Genomic DNA, 25,990 nt, shown 5'->3' with positions numbered 1-25,990 from the left:
CGGGGTTTTGAAGACCTTCATCAATGATGAAGTTGAGCAAGAGTGGAGAGAGTGGACATCCTTGTTGTACACCACTTTTTGCAGGGAAGCTTTTGGTCATACAACCATGACCTGAGACGACCCACAGTCTCGGCATTCCTTGACTTCAAGGTTGTGTTCAATTCTGTCGATCGGTCAATGCTGTTAACTACACTTGCTCAACAGGATATGCCCCAGAAGTTTGTAAACATAATCCGATCCCCATATTTACATACCTCTGGGCGGGTGAGAGTGTATAATGGGCTCTCCTGTTGAGCAAGTGTAGTTAACAGCATTGACCGATCGACAGAATTGAACACAACCTTGAAGTCAAGGAATGCCGAGACTGTGGGTCGTCTGTACATGCTCTAACACCTGATGGAGTAGTATCTCAGCCCGCGTGCTTCCTTCGGATGGCATGGCAGCTAGGCGCTGAAAGGGCGTTACAACCGAAGGATTAATATTATTATTATTTCACGGTTTAATATACAACTCTACAGATCATCTTTATCAGTTGGATTGACGGCTACACCAATGTTCAGGAGGTGACTACCACTTGGTCCATCAGTGTTTGCAGTGTCCGAAGCTGGTATTGTTAAGGTGTTTGTGGATTGACCACAAACCGAAAGGTCTAGCCCTACTATCTCAATGTCTGCCGTCTAGACCAATATGTCAAACGGATGCCGCGTAAAGAAAGGCGACTGATTCATGCATTTAGGCCCTATGCTGGAGCCAGAGTATCCGTTCTATGGGACTTTTGTAGTAGGCTATATAGTCTTTGTTAGAAGGCATCTCTGGCTAAGTCTGAACTGTTGGCTTATCCGTGCAGACGCACACACAACGTACAGAAGCTGCCTGTTGTTTCATTTTTTCTCATCAGAGCGTGAACTCACACAGCTCATGTTGCAATCGGCTGTTAACAAGGTACCATTTAATCAGCTCATTTTCTTCTGGATCGCCCAGCGTGTTGTCAAAGCTCGCATATCTTTTAAAGTCCCTGGATGGAGGCTTGCAGTGGATTTTGTTGTGATTACTTAGCAGGTTTAAGCGAACTATCTAGTTTAAGCCCTGGTGCGATTTTTTCGAAAACAGCAGTTATCACTGGTGAGGTTACACAGACCATTGGTTGTGCCTACTTGTTGTCCTGAAAACATCAGCATAAACATATTAGACGTGGTTGGTTTGATGCTTATATGATTTCTGTAGGCATGGGACTTTCGCCCGTTGTGTTGAGCCACTGGTCATTCTTTTACAAGAGCTAGCTGCTTTAGCTGTGCAGCCATGACCGTTAGCATTCAGGGAATCATAGGCATTCAAGTGTCATAGAATGGACTAGGATAACTTGAAGCCTAACTTAAAAGTTGTAAAAATGTAAGTTTGGGGTGCGAGTTGACTTTTTCTCTCACTTGATATCGCACTTCATTGGTCGATGTATAACTCTCGATTATTTCAGAACAATGAATGAAGACGGACGCAGGCGGGTTACAAAAGACCAGCTATTACAGTTCTACAGGGGGACACCAGATGCACTTAATAACCAGCATGCTGACAATCACAACTCGCGACCGCGTGAGATCGACACACAGACGGACGTTTACAATATAGACGGTCAGGCATTCAACACCCAGTTGTATATGGAAAAACACTTGCGTGAAAAAGATCTGTCCGACTTGGTGTTAGAAGAGAAGGTATTAACTGAGCAAATTCGCAATCTGGATTCGGAAATGCAAACCTTGATGTATGATAACTACAGCAAATTCATCAGTGCGACGGACACAATACAAATGGTGAGTTGATGTTGCAATTTTCACTTTTGTTTTTGTAAGATGAAAGCCGATTTCAAATACGTTGAAAATGAAATGAACTGCTTGGTGAAAAATATGGCTTCCATTGGTTCTTTGTCAGAGAAGATTAAGGAGCGCCTTTTAGGAGAACAGGATAAACTGAAGACGCTCAGCGCAACCCAACACTCATTAAATAAGGTGAGTTTCAATATTACTTTCCAGTTCATGCGAAATTCACGGCAGCTCAAGCATCTTGTAGAACTACCGGGCCGTCTTCGAACATTTGTTCTCAACGGTCAGTGGGAGTCTGCCGTAGAAGATCTGAATCAGACCAAACTGATTTTGAAGATGTATCACACTACTCCCTCTTTCAAAAACATAAGAAAGGACTGCTTTCAAGTGGTTGTGGACATACAACAAAGATTTTGGGCACAGTTTGAGCGAGCCGTACGTGAACTCATCCTATTGCTATTACGAAGTTTTCATGTAGACCGACGCTGGAGAGTTTTATTCGAATCTGAAGCTTCTAAAAAACCTCGGATTACGAACACCCAAGCTTTCATCAGCATTTGTAGAAAGGTGAGAACATTTCCATTTGGTTAGGCTATTTCCTTTTTTACACGGCCTTAAAAAAGCCTTGCCAAATTGCAAGTATTAGAGAGGTTCTGATGGACAGCGCACTGTCATGCTGCCATACGCTCGTATTAGATGAAGGAGATCTTCACAGAGCGGTTCTTTAGACAGACAGGCTTTTAGTACTGGTTTAAAGTTTTTACAAATTCAATGAGATATGTAATGTCAAGCTCGTCATGGGTTGAAGCGGTTGTTTTCTCGGCACTTTCTGTACATAAATAGAGGTGGTTTGCTTTGTAGGTCACTTTGAGTTGCTCACTTTTTGACGTTATCTTGTATGGGGGATAACAACACCAAGGACAGGTTTACCCTTGTTTTCCTTTTGTTGTTGTGTTTTCTGGAGAATCGATTATGAACAAGTGTTCACTGCAGAGATCACCACAAAATTGTTGGTATAGTGTACTTTTTGTTTCATCACAGCACTAACACTGTCACTTTCAGTTGGTGTGCTTTCATGAACTCCCAAAACCTGATTTACTTATTTTTTAAGACCTTGCGGTATGTACTTATTTTGGTTGAGTAAGGTGGCATCGATCGGGATAAGCGGACGTACGAACTGGACAATGGCGATGATGTTGTGGTGCAAAGGTAAACTATATAGGTTTGCTCGAATTCCAGCGCGATTGTTCTGTCAATAGAACACGTGGCTATTGGGCCCGCTGGTGGTATAGCACCCTATCGAAAGTTCAAATAACTGTTGTAGACGGCGCTGGAATTTATAGCTAGTCTAGTTCCAGAACAAACTTTGGTAAAGCAGGAACTCTAGCCACTAAGTAATGATGTTGGTTCAGATGACAGCATCTTTTGCTGTGCATTGTACGCTCTGTTATTAATATACGAAACAAATATGATATGCATATAAACTGAAATCTTCTTACTTACGGTCTATTCATCGCCACAGAATTTCATCAAAACGGTGGTTTGCTAGCACCGGTGTGCTCTGAATACTATCCGTTCGAAATCAGCGACTCAGTGCCCGTGTGAGCATTTTAAGCATTTTTTCCCGTCGATTCATTTTTGCTAGCACCGGTGTGATCTGAATACTATCCGTTCGACTCACTGCCCGTGTGAACATTTTAAGCATTTTTTCCCGTCGATTCATTTTTGAAGTCAGCCTTGCTTTTCGACGTTCCTTCTGATAAGTACTTTGGATCCGTTTTTTTCCCAAGCGCTCGAGACCGATTACAGGCGATCGTTGTAGATTTACAGGTAAAAGCGTTGTCCGAGGATGACTCTTCGTCTGATGCACCGGATCGTAGTGAACAATCAGAGACTGCGAATTTTACTGGCCCTGGAAGCACAGACGCCCTCAAGGGTGCAGACCATTCGAATTTCCTTCGTGTGGTAAGTTCAGACTGCGCCGTTTCATTGATTAAAAGGTTAAACACCGGCAAAGTTATACAATGTAATGTGTCTGGAAGTAAAAACTTTCGAAATTACTGGCGTAGCCTGAGTGCTTTCAAGAACAAACCCGAAATGTTGCTAAAAATTCTGTTTGGTGGCTTCCTTAACTCAAATGGAGCAAGCCATATCCGACTATAATGCCAATATGATGCTAGCTAATTTTGTGAGTGCGGCATTTGATGTAGATACGTCCAGCTGACTTATTTGCGATACTGATTGCCTTGGAAAATGCTCCTGTATCCAAGAAAGATATATTTTTAATTGGTATACTGATCTCCACATTCGATACCGGTTACACATTTTGGTTCGGTTACCACATTGTGAATTACTTTCTCGCTGTAGAAACACTCAGCTACACACTTCCGGCTACACAGTACGTATCTCACAAGGGCGAAATTGCGGACTGGTTTCTTGCTAAAGGGACTGCGCGGAAGTTGGAGCGGCCCCGCTGTAATGTTCCACAAGAAGGAAAAACACTGTCGTTCTTCATGGCAAACAAAAAGTTTCGAATGGACTTTTCATTTAAACCTATTGGAAGGCTCTTATACCCAATGAATTGTGGGGATTAAACCGCCATATGAAGAGTCCACCATATCTGGGTCGATAGGCTCGAGTGACCTGGTGGTATTTCAAGCTACAGGATTCCAACCTGTTCATTATGAACTATGCACCGACTGGTTTCACTGGCAGATTACTTTTATTCTTGGCGTTTGAAATAATTTCATAGCTCCCGTCTTCCACTCTGTTCCCAGGATATGCTGCACTTTGCCAACTCGATAACGGAGTCCTTATTGAACGAGCTATGTGCATATGTAACCGCGTATACCAACTTGTTCGCTGCCACTTCACCGGATGATGAAGTTGCCGACACCATATTGTGAGTTTGTCTTACTATGGAAAGCCTAACACTACTTATCACGACAATCCAGGCGTTTTTGCTTTTCTTACCGTGCTCTATAACGGGTGGATCGCACCCTATAGATTAACCACCGATGTCCAAATTCTCAGGAATCACAGACATTTGCGGAAACACTTCCCAGTCTTAGTACATGTCTACCGTGCGGGCCTTTATTAGTTCAAATTTATTTCCCATTCTCCCTAGATGTCTAATTAAATTTAGCAGTTTTTTATTCGTTCAACAACATCCTATATCTGACCTACTGATGACTATGTTGTGGCCGTCTTCGTCCCTTTGACTTTAATCACAGTGCTTGACGCTTGAAGCACCAATAATAGGATATTTGAACGACTAGCCTTTTTCTACTGATGACTGTGTTGTGGCCGCCTTCGTCCCTTTGACTTTAATCGCAGTGGTTGACGCTTGAAGCACTAATAATAGGATATTTGAACGACTAGCCTTTCGGAGTCGGTACCTCTTTCCTTCCAAGCCGATGCGGGGTGGCGATGCCAGATGAGCAGCAACGTGGCGACTTTTGCACCACTTTTCGTCTAATAATCAGTAATCAGCTATCAGCTGCGAAGCAAGACTCACCGCTTACAGCTGCTATGTCTTTATTTCTGAACGATGATAAAAATCAACCTTGAACCAAAAGGGATAGTTAACGCTATTTCAGCGTGAACACTAGTTCTGAAGAGACATAAGGCTGGGGCCGTAGCACAGTACTTATTAATAGGATTTCTCAAGGAGGCCGGACCTTACCGTGGTGTGTCGGTTTGTGTGCTTCCCTGACCCATTAGGCTATACTGGGTGGCGTCCTTGGGACACCCGTGTAGTCTCTCATACCAGGTTGGTCACTGGTTAGAGGGCAGATCAACACACCCTCCTGGCTTTCCAGATTGAGGGTTGGAACATGTTTGGCGAATTGTTCTGCCGAAATGGTAATGTACTTGAATTTTCCACCACACACCACTGCCTTGCAGTCCGGCTTTCAAGCCTAATGCTTTGGTGTAGAACCCTAATTCTCCTACCCTCTAGGTCTGGGCGCACCCGCACTATCCCAGCCCACTTACAGTCGATGCACTCGCAACCGATAATATTTCCACTCCACACCGGCCGTCCTGTTTTGGTGCCAGCCGGGTCGTCCTATTTGCTGTTGCGAGTAGGCGAATAAATGCTATTGCTGACGCTTGTCTTCTTACACTTTCGTGTATTTGCTATTCTACCCTACAGCGCTCCAATTTGCATGCTCTTTCCGCAGATCCCAGCACTTGGACTGATAGTTTTTTTCCCCATGTATCACAAACAACTGCAGCTTCTGTGTTAGACTAGCAGCAATCCTAGACACTTCGAAGTCTATTTTCACAAACAGAAAGTCGGTGTGATAGCCACTTTTAAAGTTCGCATACTGGGGCAGCTAGATAGTGAGCTGCTCTCGCTCATACACTGGATTCCCTATGCATTGATGTATGGCGTCTGTCGAAGACAAGGATACGGGACATAAGTACTGTATTTCAACTTGATAGCCCTCACTCTCCAAGTCCCGGCTGCAACTTCCGGTGATGAATAGGCCGCTGCAGCTAGATATACAGACGTGGGTGTTGTATTGACGACCAAGCGGAAGCGCCTGTACTTGATTGCATACTCGTTCATAGTCGTTTCTGCGCGGTTCGTGTGGTAACGTCTTTTAAAGAATCATGAGAAAATGAGGTTCCTCGCACACTGTTTGTTGTGTCTGCTTGCGCCCTAACGGACTGTAGCTCTGAATCTGCCAGAGGCAATTCCTTTGACGTTCTAGGTGCTCTTCTACAATGGACTAAAAGCTCCGACATAGTTGTGTTTGCTGGTGACATGAACGCCTAAATAGGTGAACTAAAAGCTACTAAGGTCCAGTGGGGTGGTCGTCTTGAGCTGGATAGGAGACGAACGGACAAAGGAGAAGGGCTTCATATTTGTACCGATCACAGACTGTTCCTTTGCAGTGCCAGTTTCCGGGATAGCGGAAATCGTCTAACAAACAACGGTCCATCAACGAACCAGTCCCGAATACAGATAGAACACATCGCGCCAAGCTACCGGTGGCGAGGGTCGACCATTGCCTGCCCCTCCTTCTGGAATACCAACATGGTCTCCGACCATGAATTTGTGTGCTGTTGCTTTCTCTTTTGAGGTCTACGCAAACCGCGCACACATCACTTAGCTATTGAGTTTCCGGGATAGCGGAAATCGTCTAACAACGTGGTGTCCATCAACGAACCAGTCCCGAATACAGATAGAACACATCGCGCCAAGCTACCGGTGGCGAGGGTCGACCATTGCCTGCCCCTCCTTCTGGAATACCAACATGGTCTCCGACCATGAATTTGTGTGCTGTTGCTTTCTCTTTTGAGGTCTACGCAAACCGCGCACACATCACTTAGCTATTGAGAAGCTAGTGGATCTGGAAATTAGACGAACTTATCAGAACCGGCTCCCCGAAAACTTGTAGGATCTCCCGATGTCGGGAACAGATATCCAATGCGCTACTCAGGGCCGCAACCTCCGTTTGTAGTACAACTTAGCCAACCTCATCAAAACATTGGGTCTCTAGTAGGACCATGGCTTTGCTGGCGGCCCGGCGACAGGTTACTCCTGGCCGCAGCCACAACTAAATCCAGCGTATCACCCGACGCCAGGTGAAACGGCATCCGTGTAGACTGAGAAGCTTGGTGGACCCGAAGGGCCGAATGGATGGAAGATGCGAAAAATACTGGAAATGTTCACATACCGTTCCACTTGATTCGTCCGACTGTTCCCCGGGCACATTACTTTGAACAACAGTTCAGTTGGCCATTTGCTACCTCATCCGGAATACCGCCCTTCAACAGAAAGGTGGACTGTGAGTGTCCGAGTGTGCCTCTACTCAAGTGTCATCGTGCCCTCGGTTCTGACTGCCTTCAGCTGTAATTCCCTTTCGGTGCTCATCTGCCATGCCATCCGAAGGAAACATGAGGGCTGGGATACTGCCAGGTTGCCCAAACCTAAACAGATGTCGAAATGCTGAGGTTGGGTTCGAATCACGGACCTTCCGGTCAGCCACCGCTCTAACCACTGATCTGTTTCTCATCCCGCTGACTATTCAAAAATGTAAGTGAATCTCTCAGTCAATGCCTGTTCAATCCATTTAGGTCTATGTGGGAGATAAACACCGTTCCAGATAACTTGAGCGACTCGATAATAGTGCTTATTTTCAAAAAGCTCACTCGCGGTGAATGCGGTAACCTTAGAGTTATCAGTTTGACTCCTGTTCTAACAAAGCTTCTTACGTCATACCGTCTTTCGGCATGTGTCTCGCATCTTCAGAGCATACCCCTTACAACTCAAGAACACTTGGATGTTTTGAATAATTTTACATACACTGGTAGTTGTATCGGCCCTGACGAAAGTATGTCTGGTGAAGCCAGTGCACGAGTCTCAAATGCTAATTTGCGTTACTTGGGGGGTCAAAATGACATATCGCTTGGTTTCAAGGGTCGCGTGTGCCAGACTTCAGAATGGGCTGTTTTGTTGCTGGTTGCAAAACATGGCCTCTGCGGACAGGTGATGTGAGGCGTCTTCAGGTTTTTGACCGCCAATTCCTCAGAAGTGCTGTTGGTGTTGTATGACGTCAACGAATTCGTAACAAGTTCATTAGAAAACGGGTATTTGGTTGTGCGGCAGGCACTTCAGTCGTGGAAAATCTGAACTGCGGTGACTCGGCCATATGCTACGCATGGTGAAACAGCGTCTACGGAAACGAGGATTATTCTTCGTAGCTCTTTCAGAATGACGCAAATCGGGAGGTGGATAACGTATAACTTGGTAGAAGGTCATAAAAGAGATTATGAACAGGTTCGGTGTTGTTGCGGTACGCCTTCTAGGGCGCCTGTGAACCCTCCTTCGCTTGGTCGGAGACATTGCAAGAAATGATGCCTGATCGATGTAAGTGCCGTCCAACTTGTCTGGTTGAACGCTTGGTGGTGTAGGCATCTCAGAATGCTTGCGATAGGCCAGCACCAGGTCGCTTCTCTCATCTACTGTTTTTCTTCTTTGCACCCAATTGCTTTACATACAGTTCGATAGGTCTTGTGGTTGTACGGCGGTGAACGTCAATGTCAACACTGATGTTGCTGTCTTTGATGATGATGGTGTCCCTGGTGAAAGATTGCTGTCTGTTACATGAGGACTGTATTCCGTCTACGGCTTGCTTTTTGGTAGATCACAAAACGGTTTTGTTGGTTAAATCTCTCGGGTTTCAGTGCTGGGTCGTTAGTGGCTTCTAGCAGATAACAGAAGGTAAATGGTGAATTTCGGTTGTTTTGAATTTCCTGTCATAAAGTAGCAGGGCGTCTCCCCTCTGTACGTGCTGTCTGTTAGACTTTTCGACCTACCGTAAATTAAAGCAAAGAAACAAATTCATTTGGTCACGGGACTAACGCGTCTTGTATCGCTATCAACGCCCCCTCGCGATTCCTGGAAATTCTCCAGCACGACTTCATTATTTGATGTGCTTTGTACCGAGTTTCTTTAAAGCTTGTTGTGAGTTTCATTCGTAAAACATTAATCAGGTGATGTTAGTGAAGTATCTTTATGCACGGGTTTCATGTCATTTATGATATTTGGTCGTGGTCAGCAAAAATCCAGGACAGTTGATTTTTCCTGGTATGATACACGGTCTGAATGACATTGAGATCTAGCAAACTCAGTTATTTGTAACCGAATCCATACGGGCAGTGTCGTAGTAGTTGAGCTTGCCGTGAAACACCTAGGGACCATCAATATATCCATTTTGGCAAAGAATTGTAGCAGAATCACTGTCGACACCTAATTTATGTGGTCAAGAATCCAGTGAAGGATTAGGGGACCTCGACTAATCATAGACTTCCATTTCTTTGTAGCCAACTCCAATGCCTTCACAAACAACACTTTATCGTTCCTGTTCATTTTTACGTGCCGAGAAAAAGCCGCCTTCATTTATCAATTTTTTTCTCTGCATCTTAGGGAAGTTCTCTCCGACCAACCAGACTCGGATGGTGTGGATCTGTCTGCAACAGATTTGGAAAACCACCTGGCTGATCTGGTGGAAGAAGTGATGGGACATTTTTTTCGACTGACGGAGGAACGCTTCTCTGAGGATGTAAGTGCAGGTTTGTCTAGACATCTTTGTACAATCCTGTGTTGAACGTCCTGATTTTGGTGTGTAACGAAGCATAACTCTTTGGCTATGACGGTACCCATAACAGTTGGTTGGGGTTTCCGCACCGTAAATACGCCAATCATTTCTAGTTTGCTTCGAGTTTTCAGGCAGAAGAATTAGCAGCTTTACTTGCCTCAGCAAAATGCATACAGTTGGAATCCATTTCCGGCTTTTCGATTGCTGGCCTCTCTGTCGGGACCACCAGGTAGTACTGTAAATCTCGTGCTGTGTGGAAGCCATACTACATAGAGGCCTCAAATCTGAGTACTCGGATATACTTCGACTTCCTGAGATATTCACAAGAATGAGGCCTGAGATAGGCCCACATTATCTGGATATTCTACTACGACCAGACAGCTGCCCATGCCTTGTTCCTTTTTCATGATACAAAGCCTATCAAAGATGATAGTACCAGCACTCTTTGCCTGGTATTGATAATTTTGACGGATCAGTCCAGTATCTGAACACACTCTAAGGAAAGTTTGTTCTCTATTGGTCTAGCTAGGTTATTCTCCGGGCATTACTACAATCTGCTTTGGAAAACGATTGAAATTCGCGGCGCATTCCATCCAGTCAATTGCCGGGGTTATTACACTGACCTCCTTGATGCCTTGTTTCCTAAGGACGCCACGACCAAACAATAAGTGGACTGTTTGTTGCGAGCACTGTGCATACTAAATATCATAGTGTTCTCAACTGAGTTAGGAATTACTCTCTTTTCGGGGAGGAGTTTCGGGGACTCAGGCATAAATTACCGAGATATTTATTCTCGTTTCAGTTCGTCTGATGTCCGAATCGCTTGTTTTTATGGTCGGAATGCAAATGCAAACTAATTTTTATCTTTTCAAGGCCTGTTTGGGAAATTCCATCCAGACAGCGATAGCTTCTTGCGAATATATATGCCTGCATTTTATGTGCGCCTTATCTGCCCTACCACTGGCCTCGTCCACTTCCTTGGAGACTCGAACAACTAGACTAGTCTAAGGCTTTAAAACGTCTCATCCATTCCCTGTTCTCTGTCCCGTCACCACGGTCCACCGAATGGGCCCGTCGATACCGCAACGAATAATTAGTAAATGATAAAGAAAAGAGACTTGACGAACGAGCAAACGACCGGCTGAACTAAACCTATCGCAGTACCACACACTCAGGACTGGACTGAACTGGAATGGGAGAGCGTGGCCTGCTTTGCATCAGGCAGAGTTCGCTTTTACCATACATTTGGTTTCTTAATCTTATCACTGGTTTGTCTGACAAGTTTCCATCTTTGGGAATTCTACGCGACCCGACTGGTGTGTTTATTATGCATTATGTCAAGTCCGATCGTCGGGTTCAGTGTAAGTAGTTCTTGATTGTACTTTCCGTAGAGGCTTCGTCCGTCTGTAAGTTAGTAATGTCCGCTTTCTGCACTTTGAGTGATATGCGTTCCAAATGATCCTGATTGGGAAGTTTCATCTCGCACTTTACTGTTACGTAGGATACCATACAAACGAGCAGCAGATTTCAATCAGCCGGACTTTTGGGAGACGGAAGCAGTTGGTTATCCAAATCAAGTTCGCTCAAAAATCGGAACAAAAACTAACTGAAGCATGTCTCAGAGGAAGACAGATTAGAGCTTCGCACTTGTACGGTTGCACGCGGTGGACTAATCAGCAAGGTCGTGGTAGGCTACGATAGAGAGAAACTACACGGATCAAGGTTATCATGCTGTTAGGTGAAATGTAATGTCCTCCACTATTCTTGTTTAATATGGACACCCCGCAAGGTCTTGCCGTTGTTTTCCACTCTTGTTTTTTGCCTACAAGGATTTTGAAGAAAGCACCCCAATGTTGTAGAATTGTTATCTGATTCACTGCTGGGTTTTTGTATATCATGGGCACTATCCCACCTAAGTGTTGGCTGGCTACCCTTGGTCATTTTTCTAGGAACAAATAGGTAGGACGCTTACATATGCGGCGCACTCAAATTTTGTGGATCTCATACGAAGGGTTTTTACTAAAGTTGTGCAGAAACCGGTCTGAATGAAAATCACTTTCGAGAGTGATTCGAGCAAGTTGCACTTACTACGATTTTTTTTGAGCTTGAGAATCATATCCCGCGTCCCAAATCTCACTTGATGCTCGGACTTTCATCACTCTGGGACAGAGCTCAACAGATCACTTACTACGATTTGAGCTTGAGAATCATATCCCGCGTCCCAAATCTCACTTGATGCTCGGACTTTCATCACTCTGGGACAGAGCTCAACACAACAGCATTTCTCTGGTTTACCATGTCGTAGCTTGTCTGATCATTTTGGTTTTCGTTCTCTGACGGTCAGTTTTGTTTCTCTGTTTACACTTCAAATCGTCCTTAGCTGGCGCCTCAAGCAACGAGTAACATAGTATTAAAATATTACTATATCTACAGCAACCCAATTGTCCAGACACAGCGATCCTCGTACGTGCTTTGGATCGGATCCACGGACGTGTACAGACCTTCTTGAAGACCTATACGAATGCGGTACATTCTATGGGAGTGCACGAGACACATACAGATTCAACTGGCGAATTGGCTTTGTCATCCACTAGCACTGATGATGAGCAGGACGTTCTCAAACCGACCACAACCGAGACTTTTGGTGACCGAACAAAGAAGCTGTGCACCCGATTCGCAGGTCTAATGTCCAATCTTGTGAACACCGTATCATTGGCACGCATGGATTATTATCTATCTCTGGTATGCCAAGGTGCCAGTGAATGTATCACTGAGGCACGTCAACAGTTGATCAATCCTGGTCTTCCCTTAGGAGTGGCAGGAGCAGATGCTCCAGGTCACCTCGTCACGTGAGTTGGCTGTGATTCATTCATTTGTTAGCTCGTGTATTTCTTCAGACACCCGTGTAAGAAACAAGCCTTTTTTCAGATACAGTTCAGCTATTACTTTCCTCCGAGGTCTTTCCATTTCAGTGTCATTTTTCGTTGTAGAGGAAATTTGTGGACACAAAATTTGTCATCACTTGATTATGAAATAATTAGATAGATTACGAATGAAAGGTTTTATCGAGAATACTAGGTTATTTTCTGGATTAGAAATTTTAAGGTAAATGAAAGTAATCTATGCAGAAGAAACGAGAAACGCTATACAGCTGTTTCGTGTTTGTTAGGATACATGGACGGTTCGCATCTCGAGAAACTCCCCGGGACCGGTTTCACCTACAGAATGAGAAATCCTCGAATCTCACACTAAAAATGAAGTACAAGTAGGTTAGAGGAAAAATACCCCACACGACAATATACCTTCCATCACTCGAGGAGCCAGGCAGCTCGTGACCAAGCGGGAGGGATTCTGTGATTGAAGGATGAATGGCGCTATGTCCGGTGTGAGTGTGGGTTAAGAATGAATAGCTGTGCAGTGGTTGTCGGCTTTTCAGTATAGATAGGCTCCACTGGATGAAATCTTCATTGAACAGATTATTTCAGTGTGTTACTCTATTCGTGACTCACAAGCGCTCAGCCAAACTTTTATGTCGAGAGATGTTTCAACGACTTTGAAAGCGGTCTTATTTTGCCTTATTACCTTTCCGATTGTTTCAATGTATTTAACTTCACTACCAACAAATGGTACGGGGCAATCCATATGTGATATCACCGTCATCGTGAATGGCAACAGCATCACGTATTTCCCGTTGAAGCGCCAATTTCTTTGGAAGGAAAACCCTACTTTCAGAAATGCCTCGTTTAAATTCTACCAAGGAGTGGAAGTCAGTCCTTGTACCTCCCTAATTGTGACCCGGAGTCTGTCCCAATGGCTGTTTCCGTAGACCGTATGGAGTTCAAGTGATTCGAGATCACCTATGGACATGCTGAACCAAATCATCAACTGTCGTTTGAAACCACAACGCCGTACTCTGTAAAATTTGGGGTTTGATTAGAACTCTCAGTGTCGTTCCTCCGGTGTAGATTCTTGAATCGCTTTCGGTGTCATTTTTAAAGGGAATGCTTGAAAGTGCTTCCGGATCTCAGGAGCGTATATTTACCGTAGGTAGGGTACTTTCACTATTCATCGGCGACATCGGTGGTGCCTTAGATATCTCATGCTAGTAGGAGTTGCATTTTCGAGACTGAACTCTTCACTGGAAAGAACCCAAGCCTTACTCATTGACCATTATTATTTCTTCTTCGTGAGACGTTCAACTGTTTAAAGGAGTGCTGAACACTGTCATTGCGTTGGAATTCTTCTGCCTGGTGTTGGAGATTCTAGAGATATATGACTTGCTTGATCTTCTCGTGGCCTGTTTTGAGAGGCTGTTCTGGCGCCGTTCTAGTCTCATAAGTGTTGGTTATTATGTTAGTTGGCCTATCATATTTTATAGTTCACCTGGGTTGTTGCCCAACAGAACGATGTCACCAGCTCACCATCTAGGTTTGAGTTCCTATTCGAACGGTGGATTGCTCTCCTCGATGCCTGATCGATCAACCGATGGTTTGTGGAACTGAAATTATTTCATTGGCGATGGTCAACTTTCAGCAGGCTAGAGCGACAATCCCAGGAATTTATATTAAATTTATGAGTATACACTGTGGCTAAAACGGCCTTCGTCACATCTCACTGCATTTTGTTGAAAACGTGTAAGAGACATCTGACTTTTTGCTTCCTGTTTCTCGCCTGCCTCTATAGTGTACGCCATTTTGTCCAAGAGACAACTTAGTGTCACCGGCAATCTGCTTGTAGAAAGGGTTTTGAGTCAATATATGGAAAGAAAATCAGTGGAGTTAAGATGACGTTATTGTGTAAACGAACGTTTGGGGACCGAAATGTGGATAATCTAACCATGGATCACTCGTATCAGTAGCCTGTCTGTTTGACAAGTTCACATTAAATTTATACTAATATACCATCATCATTTATTTTTGAAGAGCATGGTCACAAACATAAAAAGTGAATGTGAGCGATGAATGTGAAAGGGTAACCGGAGAATGTGAGATAAAAGAGGGAAACGTCTCATTCGAAGTCATGCCACCATCAGTTCCAGTCAGATAAAAAATGTGCCAATCATTGGTGGCCTCTCCCTCTTTAGTCCCCATTTCGGGTGTTTCGTTCGGTGCTACTGGTGAGGAGTTTAAATTTGTATTATTTCGCCACAATGTACATAATACACGGGAGGATGGGCCGTGAAACATGTTGCTTCCATCACTGTAGTCACTGTATTAATCCTACTTCGCTCGCATCAACTTTGGTTATTTTGCGCTGGAGATCTAACCGATTTCTGTTTTTGAGGCATCTGATTAAGTTCGTTTGGGGTTTTTTACTAGCTTCTGACATCAGTTTCCTTCGTTTTCGGTTCGGAGTTGTTTGGTTAGCTTTTTGCATGACCTAGTGTGGAACGACGAATTACTTCACGGAACAGCCTTGGAACTTGGGATTCAGTATCATCCACCTTTTCTTGGTTTAGATTCCTGGGTGAGGCCAACAGATGATCGTGATAAATCTTTATTTATCTGTTGGAATAGGGGTTCGCTGCCAGAGCATACCAGCTGTTGTTTGGTATGCTACGTAATGGTTTCCTCCAGACAGACCTCACCGTTGAAGGAAACTCTCTTTGGATAGACCCTAGGAGCATTTCGAGTTCCTTGAGTTCCTTGCTTCGACAAGAAAACTGATTTGGTGAGGCTGACGGTCAGAAGGATTGCGCTTTGTGCAGACTCAGAGTCCAAGCTTACTGCCACTTTTGCTTCACAACCGTATCAATACCGGGTGCAGCAAAACTCGTGTTGACATTGATGCGTGGTTGCCGTAGAATACTCTCTTTCCCCTTTCTATGGTTTACCACTAAGTTTTTCCCACGAGAATTGGAGCAGATTTTACAACGATCGCTTATTACGTCTGCTCTTTCCCCATCTTAGTCCATCTTCTCTGACGACCAGTCACAGTCGGAGCGGTACTCAATTGTCTTCTATGTTGGAAACACTCAATTACGGACTTACCACACAAATACGGAATGCTCTTAAAGGTCTTGAAGTGAGTTTTCACGAATTGGTGTTCCAGACTTCCTTGTACATTTTTCACCATACAATTATGATGACGATACCAACCGGGTCGTCGGTGTTTTCCTACAATACATGTGCAGTAGACTTGCAAGGAACCCACGCACTCTTTCAGTGATTTTGATGGCTTATTTGATCTGGTTCCAGCAGAGGTACTTTGTGTTTAGCAGCAAGTCCGTGGTTAAACTCTGTTAAAACCTGAACTGCGTGAAACCCTGTATGCCGTTTAATGGCTGTGAGTTTATTCGCCGCGGAGTATACTAGATGAACGGCATTTGTTCATCTATCTGGTGGTAATCCCATCCTGCAAGTGAAGTCAGTCTGTGATGAATAGCCGAGAAGCACTGTACAACTGTTTCATCCTTACTGAGAATCATTAGGTGTTCGCAACCAAGTTAAAGTAACGGCCGATACCGGTGCAGCCGCCGTTGGTTGGATAAACCAATGTTGATCTCATTAACCCTAAGGCCACCATTATCATCGCCAGTCGCGTAACGGGTGTGTGTGTGTACTTCTTTTTCCTGATGATATCAAACGACTGTGATGGGATTCCACCTCGTCCCACTTCTTTGTCAGGGTTCCCACAGCAAGTGCCATACGAGTGAACGTGAACCGATCGATATTAATTCGGATTCTACAAGTGCCACAACTAACTACGAATGAGCGACCGGTTCTTTTATGAATAATCGGTGTATTCGGCTAATCGCTGCATTTGCAGTTAAAATATGGCCTAGTTCATCCACGCAACCTCTGTTCAACCATTACTAAGTCATGCGTTCCAACAAGCATGGTCAAACGGATGAGTGTTAATCAGGAACTCGTTCGCGAATGGATTGGTCGATTGGGTTAATCACTAAAGTAAGAAAGTGAATGCATCCCTGTCAGTTGGCCTAAACACTAGTGTGGATTGATTCACCAAAAACCATACAAACAGCCATATCGAAAAAAATTCAGGTGTGCTGCGATTTTTAGCCGACCAATGTCGATGGTTTAAGGAAGTGCCAATAACTTCGATGATATGAAGTCCGCTAGCGAATGTTAAACCCTGCCGGACTTTGTTTTTATCACCACTCCGCTGTTAGGCATCCTCGTAGAGTTTTCAATCGGTCATTCAAGACTCAGCTGTCAAATGGTTGAGTGTCCTTCTCCATTCTTAAGAGATTCTTGGAGAATTACAGAAACTGCTTAAGCACCTCAACAGTGACATTCATGTCATATCACAAATCACGTCAGTGTCCCGAGAACTCCTTTGGTTCTACTCGTTTTATTTCAGATTTTCCTGAACCCGGAAAATACTTTCACGAAGAACCAAAATTTTAGCGCGCATTTTTGTCTCGTTGGACTTCGTGAGCGCCTTGTAGTCGGCTATATGAAGTCTTTGCTGCGCTCTCTGGACGACCTGGCCAACGTAAGTGAAGTTCTGTGGACTTTTTTGTCGTTCGATCGCTGTTTTTCAGGTGGTTATTGGGTTTACTGGAGTGTTTGGTTCATAATTCTGATAATTTCGACATTGTGTATCCTCCGTCATACTTTTCGTATTTCCGGTTCAGCCACGCAGTTCACCTTAGTAACTATAAACCCTTATTAAGGGAACGTTGATTCCTGTTTCTCATGGTAAGCCACGTGTTAGAGTTAACTAGGTTGTTTGAAGTGGTTTGAGTCTCCGATAGATCTCGTTCGAGAATGCCATCCTCATATTCAGCATCTGTGAGCGAACTCCATCGCAACGTTTGAACTACTGAGGTACTTAAGGGGAGCTTCGAACAACTTGTCGTCAACAATGTTTAAGGTAAATGATGAAGCGGAATGGTTTTGCAGTTTGCGCGAAATGCCCCATCGAGACATCATCCCTCCTCAGAGTTTTTTCGCTACTTGTGAGACGTCAGTAGTGTATGCACACCTTGTACAACTCCGTTTCACATCAAAGCGGGCAGCCCCACACGATGCAGAGGAGATTTCGCTCATCGACTGTGATAAAACCGGGAATTAATTGATCCGGTTTCCTGATCTGGGCTTCTTATTCCATTCAACCAGGGTGGATCCCTGTCAGTGAAGCCGCGCACCGCCCTCTTGGACCCCGTAGGCTTAGTGTATTTGTTGAGATCCGTCCAATTTGGGTTCAAGTAGAACATAAGGTTGACAGAAACTTGGAAACTGCGCCTACCTGATGAGTCCTAAGGAGGGGAAACTGGTCATGGGATGTCGGAAGCAACCTTAGGTTCACTTTCATAGAACCTATCGAAGTGTGCAGAGACATTCTGAGCAAGAGAACGGTCATGGCGAAGTGCACATGAAATGCCTCTTTATTACGCTGCCAAAAGAGCTAACACTGATTACATCATCTGGAGTGAAACGCGGAAATGGAAACCACTAATTGCAAAGGGTGGACTTTCATTTAGATGTAAAATGATGTTCTTATCCGATGTTTTATAACGCACCGCCACTAAATTGTGACAACATTGCCCACTCACATTTAAAAAATAATAATGGTTAGTTAGCTGATTATAGTAAGACGTAGAAAGGAATAATGCTAACAGCTATAATGGCAAAAACAGTGGTAAGAAGAATTATTTATCATCGATGGTAATGATGTTGATATTCATGATAAATTATGCTGTATTAGCGGTGGCTCTTTCGTCTAACTACCCTTTACTTCCCGTTACCCATATTTAACGGTTAAATTTTCTTAACTTTTTATTTTTTGAACGAGATGTGTACATACTATCTCACATATTGTACACATGTCACATATTGTCAGAGCTGGGGCTGACTGCCAACTTTAAAGCGTGTGGGGTTCGAATTCGGGTCAACAAAGTGGAAATCCAAGATTTTATCTTCTCACCTACCCAGACCACTCTTGTGTAAAGTGTTGGTTCCACTGTAATTGGATTCTACAAACATTCATTAGCACAGTCTCGCGTAGACAACTTTTAGATCCCCCTGGATGTATACTCCCAACGGCAACCACTCCCGTCATGTGACAGTGTGGTGCTGGTCTTTTGATCTCGTGACAATGAAATAGTTCCTACAACCAATGCAGGTCAAGGGAAAATGCGAGTTGTATAAAGTAAAGAGTAGATAAAATGTTGACCATACACCGATTGATAGATTTCATTAACCAGTCACTCAGTATGTTTAGTTGGCCACTGTATCTATGGACACATGTGTCCTGGAACGTGCCACAGATCTTGTGTTGACCAAATCTCCAAAATCTGGTTTGGTTTTGAGCAGACACCGGGTAGCAGGTCATTGCCATTCACTTGGTCACTGTTAAGGTAACCAGATCTTCTGCCTGATTTAACTTTTTTGCCCGTAGTCGGCCCGGTTTGATAAACGCTTCGCTTGTCGCTTATCGTGACCGATAGCCTCGTTATCCAACAATTCTTTCCGGTAAACATAACGTCTTTGGTGATTTCTCAACTGAGAAATTGAGATGAGCTTACCGCGATTCAATGATACGATGTGAATTACGGTTGATTGGAGTTTTCCCGAAAGCGGTTTTGTTCGGTAAATACAGCGTCTTGCGACTTTTCTCACAATGTTAATGTAGGATTAGTAAGGCGAAACGATATGGATCAGCTTATGCTCATTTTACCCCGTCATTTTGAATACTTTTGAAGCGCTCTGCGCTGTATGAACTGACGTGTTCGAATAAGAGTGCCCAACGTAAACGTGAGGATTGGTTAGAAATTCAACTTTGACGGCCAGTCTTACCCAGTCATTCTGATACCGTATTTGGAGTTATTGGACTACTAGAACATTCTTTTTCACTCGCTTTGCATGGTATCAAAATGGTTCTTTAGGTGACTCTATGGGTCGCGTTGTCGTCGATTGTATCCGTTATCTGGTACCTATTATCTTGTACCCAGCTCGAGACTGCTAGATCGATTGACTGGGTTGAATTGAACCCTCAGTAACGTCTCCCTCTTATGGTTCGGGAAGTTGAAATGACAATGCTAACCAGTGCTTCGTAAAGACGACACTCTCTTCATCCCAAGTTGAAATGACCAATGCTTCGTAAAGACGACACTCTCTTCATCCCTAAGCTTTCAGTTTCCCTCCACAAAATGATAAGATCAGTTGACAGTTGTTTTTGCCGTTGAAGAGAAACTAGACCGGCTGTTAAACTATCAGCAAGGGGCGCTGGAATCCGACGAATGGAACACTTGAGGGAGGTAGTTCTTGTTTTTATAGTTGTTGCTACGACGAAGTGGCTGTAAGTATTCAGTTGTTTGTGGACCAGCTCTGTTAGTTCCTTTAGCCCGTGAATTGCCATGGCTATGGTAGCGTTGGGAGTCAGGACAATTGAGGCGGAACGCAGCCTGTAACTTCATTTCATTGATCTTGATCATACACCCAATATTGGTACCACAGCTCCGCTGAATTTATTCGGTAGCTTCGAATTTCGGCTTACTGGAGTACCATTTTTCTGATTTCAGACAGCTGCAGGGCGAGTGCCAAGCACTATCTTGCTGCTCCTGGCCAAAATTTCGCTAACTTGGGCACATTCAGGTTCTATTGGTCATTTGCTGACCATTCCGGAGGAAATGCTTTCTCAAGGTATGTACCCTGTGAATAAGTTGCTGAGTTGTATGTCAGTTTTTTTGCGTCGCATTGTTTGTAATAGTGCAAATTTGTAAAATTCTCTCAGTTGAGTGTCTGGGCGGTGCTAACACAGAGGAATCACGCGCTGCACCGTTGATTACTTCATCCTGATATTTTATGTAAAGGCGCCGAGATCACTGCCATCAACTTGACTCCAGGAAAGAGTTTTATAGTTCATCCGGTAGAACACGTGGCCTGCAAGGTTATTTTCCGGTTTCCTTTCATTCTGCTTCTGTAATGACTCAACAGCTGATTTAATCTCTAGACAAAAAGATTTGACCCCAGAGGCTAACCACAATCTTTCCGCTCTGCGGATTTTCACCAAAGTATATTCAATCTTTCTAACCCGGTATAAGGGCTTTCGCCCAGAGTTTATTTTAAATCATGAATGTGCCGATTCCCCGGTTATTACCGAGCTTTATGTTACATTCGACCATATCTGTCAAAATAAATCGAACACGGACACCATTCGGAACTACTGGGTTCATGCGCAAAGCAAAAAGAAACGGGGGGGGGGAGGGTTGGAACCGCAAATTTTCGACTATTTTGACCCCATTCTTCTCAAAGAAAGGTGACATTTTTGAAAATGGGAAAACTCGGACAATATTTAGCGTGGTAGTTTATTTCCAGCCCAAGGGAGCTTTATCAGTTACCTCAGATGCACGTTTCTGATGCTGACAGATGATCTGACTACTGAAGAAGTTGTCCCATGACCGGCGAATTGTCACGTGTGTCACATGATAGAAAAAGCTGTCCAAGAGCCAAAGACATGGAATGTTTTTTTGCCTTCAATAAAACTTGAGCATCTTGAGCAGGCACCATTAGCATGCGTTCACCTTTCTTTAGAACCATATGGACTGTTCTGTCGTTCGTTAAAAAGTAGCCAGTGTAAAGTGTGATTGAGTGTAGCGTGTTTCTGATAACTACTATCATCCATTGTCAACTGCCTTACCTGTTCGTGTTTCGGGGAAAGCAGAGAACTGGTGTTGTTCTACACAACATTACTCACTCCACCTAACATCCTTTCCGTTGACTTCACAGGACAAAAAACCTGGTCTCCATCTTTCTCTCGCCAGAATTCAGGCAGCAGACCAGCAAAACTGAAACCGACCACTCCAAAGGAACTGAATGACCAGTTTCGTGACTTGTCCATTACTCTTCTAAGCGCATATGTTCGCCTTGAGGGAACCAGTCTGGCTCAACTACTGCGCAAGAGCGTGGAAGCTCGTGATTGGTTGAAGAATTTGGAACCGCGTTCTGTGCGCTCGGTTGTGAAGCGTGTGATTGAAGACTTGAACGCCCTGGACAAGCAGGCAAGTCGAGTTTGCGTACCCGTGCTGTGTGTCTCTATGCAAACGCGAATGCCCCTCACTTAGAGACCTAAAATTATGGCGGTTAAGAGCTATCAGTCGGGGTTTAGTCCCATAAGCGAGACTTATCTATGCTGAAAAGTCAGGAAGCATTGTACAACTTTTGTGTCCTTGTTGAAAATCATAAGCAGTATGCATCTCACGAAACTCCAGAGTTTTGGACCCGATCCTCCCCACTATTAGTTAAACTTAACTGCTCTCTTACGAGCGAATGATCAATAGTGTGATTAATTCGCACTTAGACAGGAGATATAGCCTTTGTGATCCTTAGAGCGTATAATCCACTGTTGGCTGACTCCACGCGTGACAACTCAGAGATCAATATGTCCTCGCGAGGTGTTCAAAAGTTCGTTTAGAAGCATGGAAATTTACAGCTTTTCTCCCAAACGTGTGGAAACCATGTGAGTCTGTTTTAATGGAAACCTGTGTACTCGAACTCGAAATAGAACAAATGCGGACTTATTTCAACAAAATAAAAAAAACTGTCTGACACCTGTTTTTGTATCCGCAAAAAATCTATTTATCAGTGGTTTGAGTTCATGGTTGTCGACTTGGAGAACTGGGTTTAAGGTAGCGTTAGTGTACTCTTGGGTTCGGCACATTTAATACCTTTTAGGAGTTTCCCCTCAGAGAATGCCACAACCAGGATGAGTTTTGTTGAGGTCCTCTGAACGGGATTTACCTGACTTTTGGTTAGGAGATTTAGGACTGTCATGTTGAGATAAACCAACGGGTATCGCGAATCGCTCGAGCTACCTGTGCTTTTCTTGATGGCTGATCCAATTTTTCGATGCCATTGCGGACATGTCATTCGGTTTACCCTTTCATCTTATCAAAACAGATGGCAGATGTGGAAGTACCAATAGCTCAAATATCTTTTTTGCTCCCTAGTTGCAGTTCATTTACAAGAAGAGAAGCGCGTTAATACCATCATTATCCTGGTGATGCGCGACAAGCGTATAAGATCGCCATTTGGGGTGAATATAAGGAATACTCACTGGATGCAGGCATAACATATTTAATGAACTCTTCATGAACGAACGCCTTTAGGAACTGATCAGGGCTGGGCTCATTTGCGTGCATTGTGTGGGTGTATTTTTACTGGACCAATGAGACGACCGTTTGGCTTCGGGTTGTGAGAGGGAGATTTGCCACAAAAATGCTATATTAACCGAAGACTTAAAGGCATCAAACACGATCCAGTTACAAAGCGCACCGAGTACGGGAGTTGCACATTTCTGGTGCCATGAAAGTATTCTAATGCCGAACGCCCCAACAAAGGAGGTTTCTGCTGATCCTGATGTACTAACTTGTGGTATCTACGGCGTAGTAGTTGCACTCGGTGTCAAGACTGCAAGAGCTTTACTGGATTGATTTCCAATAAAAAGTCAGTAGAGTAGCTCGGACGACCAGCTCAATTAAGGCGAACTCATTTGGACACGGTGATTAGCATTTATTTGTCGTATCTGCATTCGCTGCGTCCGACAGCAACTCAGACGCCGACAAAGATAGCTTCTATCCATGTTTTCCACCGTTGATTCGATCATCAAAAAGCGCAAATATTCCGACAACGACAGATACCATGAAGGCTCTGATCGGCTCTGATCGCCCATCTAGGCAGTCTAGTGTTGATGTTTCCGCTAATTGCAGACAACGGAGAGCGAATCGAGTTGACTCGGTTCTAAACCTTTCAAGAATAGGTCGGAACGCNGTGGAAAGACGGAATATATAAAATATAAAACCAAACATCAACTATCCTCACAGCTGTTTGAGGTCACCTGTATGTTTTAACGAACGTCCCCACTATCGGTCTCCAGAAAATCTACACCACCAACAAGCGACTGAGAACGCACGTAGGCCGGGTTGCGAGAGGATTAAAGACTGAAAGGGAGTGTTCATGAATAGCGAAGGTTTGGTGGATGGATGGAGGCTTTGTGGCAGGAAGTAGCTGCACTATTTCAACCTGTCCGGTCAATCGATCCGATGAGGGTGGACGTTAGCTGAGCGATTTGCGAGAAGAGTGGATGCCCAATTCATTTTCGCAGTTGGTCGGAAAATATATTGCCTCTCGTAAAATATTGTCTCTCGTAGAGGACCTATATACGTGTTGTTTTGGACGACAAGCTTTCAGCTATGGTCGCTACATTCACCGGTGCTAGGCGTGACTGCCCTCTTTGACCGTTCCTATTCAACTTCCTAATCCCTATGTTACTAGAATCTTCTTTGTCTTCCACTATCGCTTTGAGGATGGAAATGCTCACAAACATGGGATACGCTGGCCATATCGGTCTTTTCGTATCAGGCTCTGTAGAAATTCAAACTAATTAGGTTAGTCGGAGTAATTCTGATACACAGTTTGTCGTGCTTTACGCACCTGCAAAGTGTAAATCGCTGTTACAAGACTGAGTGTGATCAGAACCAGGCCTCGTGCTAGCAAATGAACCGATCAATTTCGTACTTAAATCCCCCTATCTGGGTGGCTGAGGACTGCTAACGTCACACTTTAACAAAGTATTACCCTTTTCCTGTAGAAGCTTTGGGCGCACTCATTAAATAGTTTGTTTTTTGTTTTGAATGCTGTGAAATACACCGGTTGTCATTCACCTCGTAGTCTCGTATCCTACGATACATTTCATCCCACATACTGGATTTTTACCGGCCTCTTTCGTAAACATCTGTGCCTTTAAGATTGCTCAGCTTCTACCGTCCAATTCTCGCAACAAAGATCGCATGAGCGATTCGCGTTCCGGACGCAGTGGTGTTTCCAGCCTTCGACCTAGTGGTTCTTCACATTTTTTGGAAAAGCATAGTCGATCCAGTAGTTCAGGAATTCCTCCTGGAACAGGCGAAATGGATCCTTCATTGGCTACCCAAATTCGACGGTTATTTACACAGCGCGTGGATATTTTTGCTCCAGTTGAACCCAACCGCGAATCACTGCTTCTGGGTGTGATCAAAATAGGTCTGAAGGTAATTCGTAGCAATTGCTTCATTAGCTTTTGGTTTCTCCTTTCAGAATTATGGTGTTCAGTCACGTGTTGGCAGTTACACTCATATGTTTTCTATAAAGGAAAATGTTGGTAGTTCAGGCAGCGTAGATGGTCGTTGGCTTGCTCGCTGAGCTGGGCGATTTCATTGGAAACGTTTCATCACCAATCAAGGTGACATCATCAGCGAACAAGCCAACGGCACTCATGTGTAAATTCGTTGCACGTATCATCGTAGGCCGTGGAAAATGCTTGATTTGATGATCCGTATACGTTCGTGGTGTGTGGCTGTTAGCTAGTTTGAGTAGTGGATTTTGGCTCCAATTTAGTTTGGAAGTTTCGGTCCATCTGGATTCTGAGCTTGCGCGATTTGATGGTACCCTCGTCCTCTGAGGACAGTAGAGTTTATGCCCAACCAGTCGACCGATTACAACGTGCGTTCGATAGAGTTGAAGGGCTGTCAAATAGCACTCATGAAACGAGCTTGTATTATCTTATCTTGTGCCTACTTCACTTTCCCATACCACATTTTTAGCACTATAACAATCAGAAAATGTCAACCATAGTATGACATCGCTGTCATATTTGAATGTACAATTGAGCAGGAATTCCCGATAGTAGACATATTTTGTGTTGTATATCATTAAGATATGTAATTCAATAGAAACAAAATGATGAAGCCATATTTCAACAGTCCGACATTGAAGCCTCAGATTAAATGGATTTTTTATCGTTGCCGGTGCAATTGAAAATATGGATCTGAGGAGTTATACATGCTGTGAATCCGACGTACCAGAAATACTGTTTTCCGGTTTTTAGTGTTTGCTTCCGGCTGATACTTATGAGGCCTTTAATTATTGAGGCATCACGGGATAGGATATTGTCAAATAGCCGGTGTAGACAAGCGCAGTCTAAAAGAGTAAAAGATCCAGACCGCAGAACCCTCCAGGTAGGAGCTTGCGTCGTGACCTCAAGCTCTAGTCATACAGTAACCCTTTGAGAAGGAGCATCTTTCTGTGTGTGTGTGTGTGTGTGTGTGTGTGTGTGTGT

General features: G+C 44.1%; 1 protein-coding gene across 1 annotated transcript in view; it reads left to right on the top strand.

Moving 5' to 3' along the window:
- T265_14866 (hypothetical protein) overlaps window positions 1-25,990 on the top strand; it is a gene marked incomplete at both ends in the record, with an annotated part of 41,959 nt that overhangs the window by 13,277 nt on the left and 2,692 nt on the right. The window contains 13 exons of the mRNA XM_009175601.1: window positions 1,472-1,805; window positions 1,845-2,000; window positions 2,046-2,249; window positions 2,293-2,381; window positions 3,605-3,779; window positions 4,592-4,716; window positions 9,757-9,892; window positions 12,362-12,777; window positions 15,838-15,952; window positions 17,252-17,386; window positions 20,418-20,538; window positions 21,625-21,911; window positions 24,642-24,923. Of these exons, the coding sequence (XP_009173865.1) occupies window positions 1,472-1,805; window positions 1,845-2,000; window positions 2,046-2,249; window positions 2,293-2,381; window positions 3,605-3,779; window positions 4,592-4,716; window positions 9,757-9,892; window positions 12,362-12,777; window positions 15,838-15,952; window positions 17,252-17,386; window positions 20,418-20,538; window positions 21,625-21,911; window positions 24,642-24,923 (2,575 nt within the window). The remainder of the gene's footprint in view (window positions 1-1,471; window positions 1,806-1,844; window positions 2,001-2,045; window positions 2,250-2,292; window positions 2,382-3,604; window positions 3,780-4,591; window positions 4,717-9,756; window positions 9,893-12,361; window positions 12,778-15,837; window positions 15,953-17,251; window positions 17,387-20,417; window positions 20,539-21,624; window positions 21,912-24,641; window positions 24,924-25,990) is intronic.

Source organism: Opisthorchis viverrini (assembly GCF_000715545.1).
Source record: "Opisthorchis viverrini unplaced genomic scaffold opera_v5_280, whole genome shotgun sequence".
Classification (NCBI taxonomy): Eukaryota; Metazoa; Platyhelminthes; class Trematoda; order Opisthorchiida; family Opisthorchiidae; genus Opisthorchis; species Opisthorchis viverrini.
The sequence above is the reverse complement of the archived record's forward strand: the minus strand, read 5'-3'. Positions and strand labels throughout refer to the sequence as shown.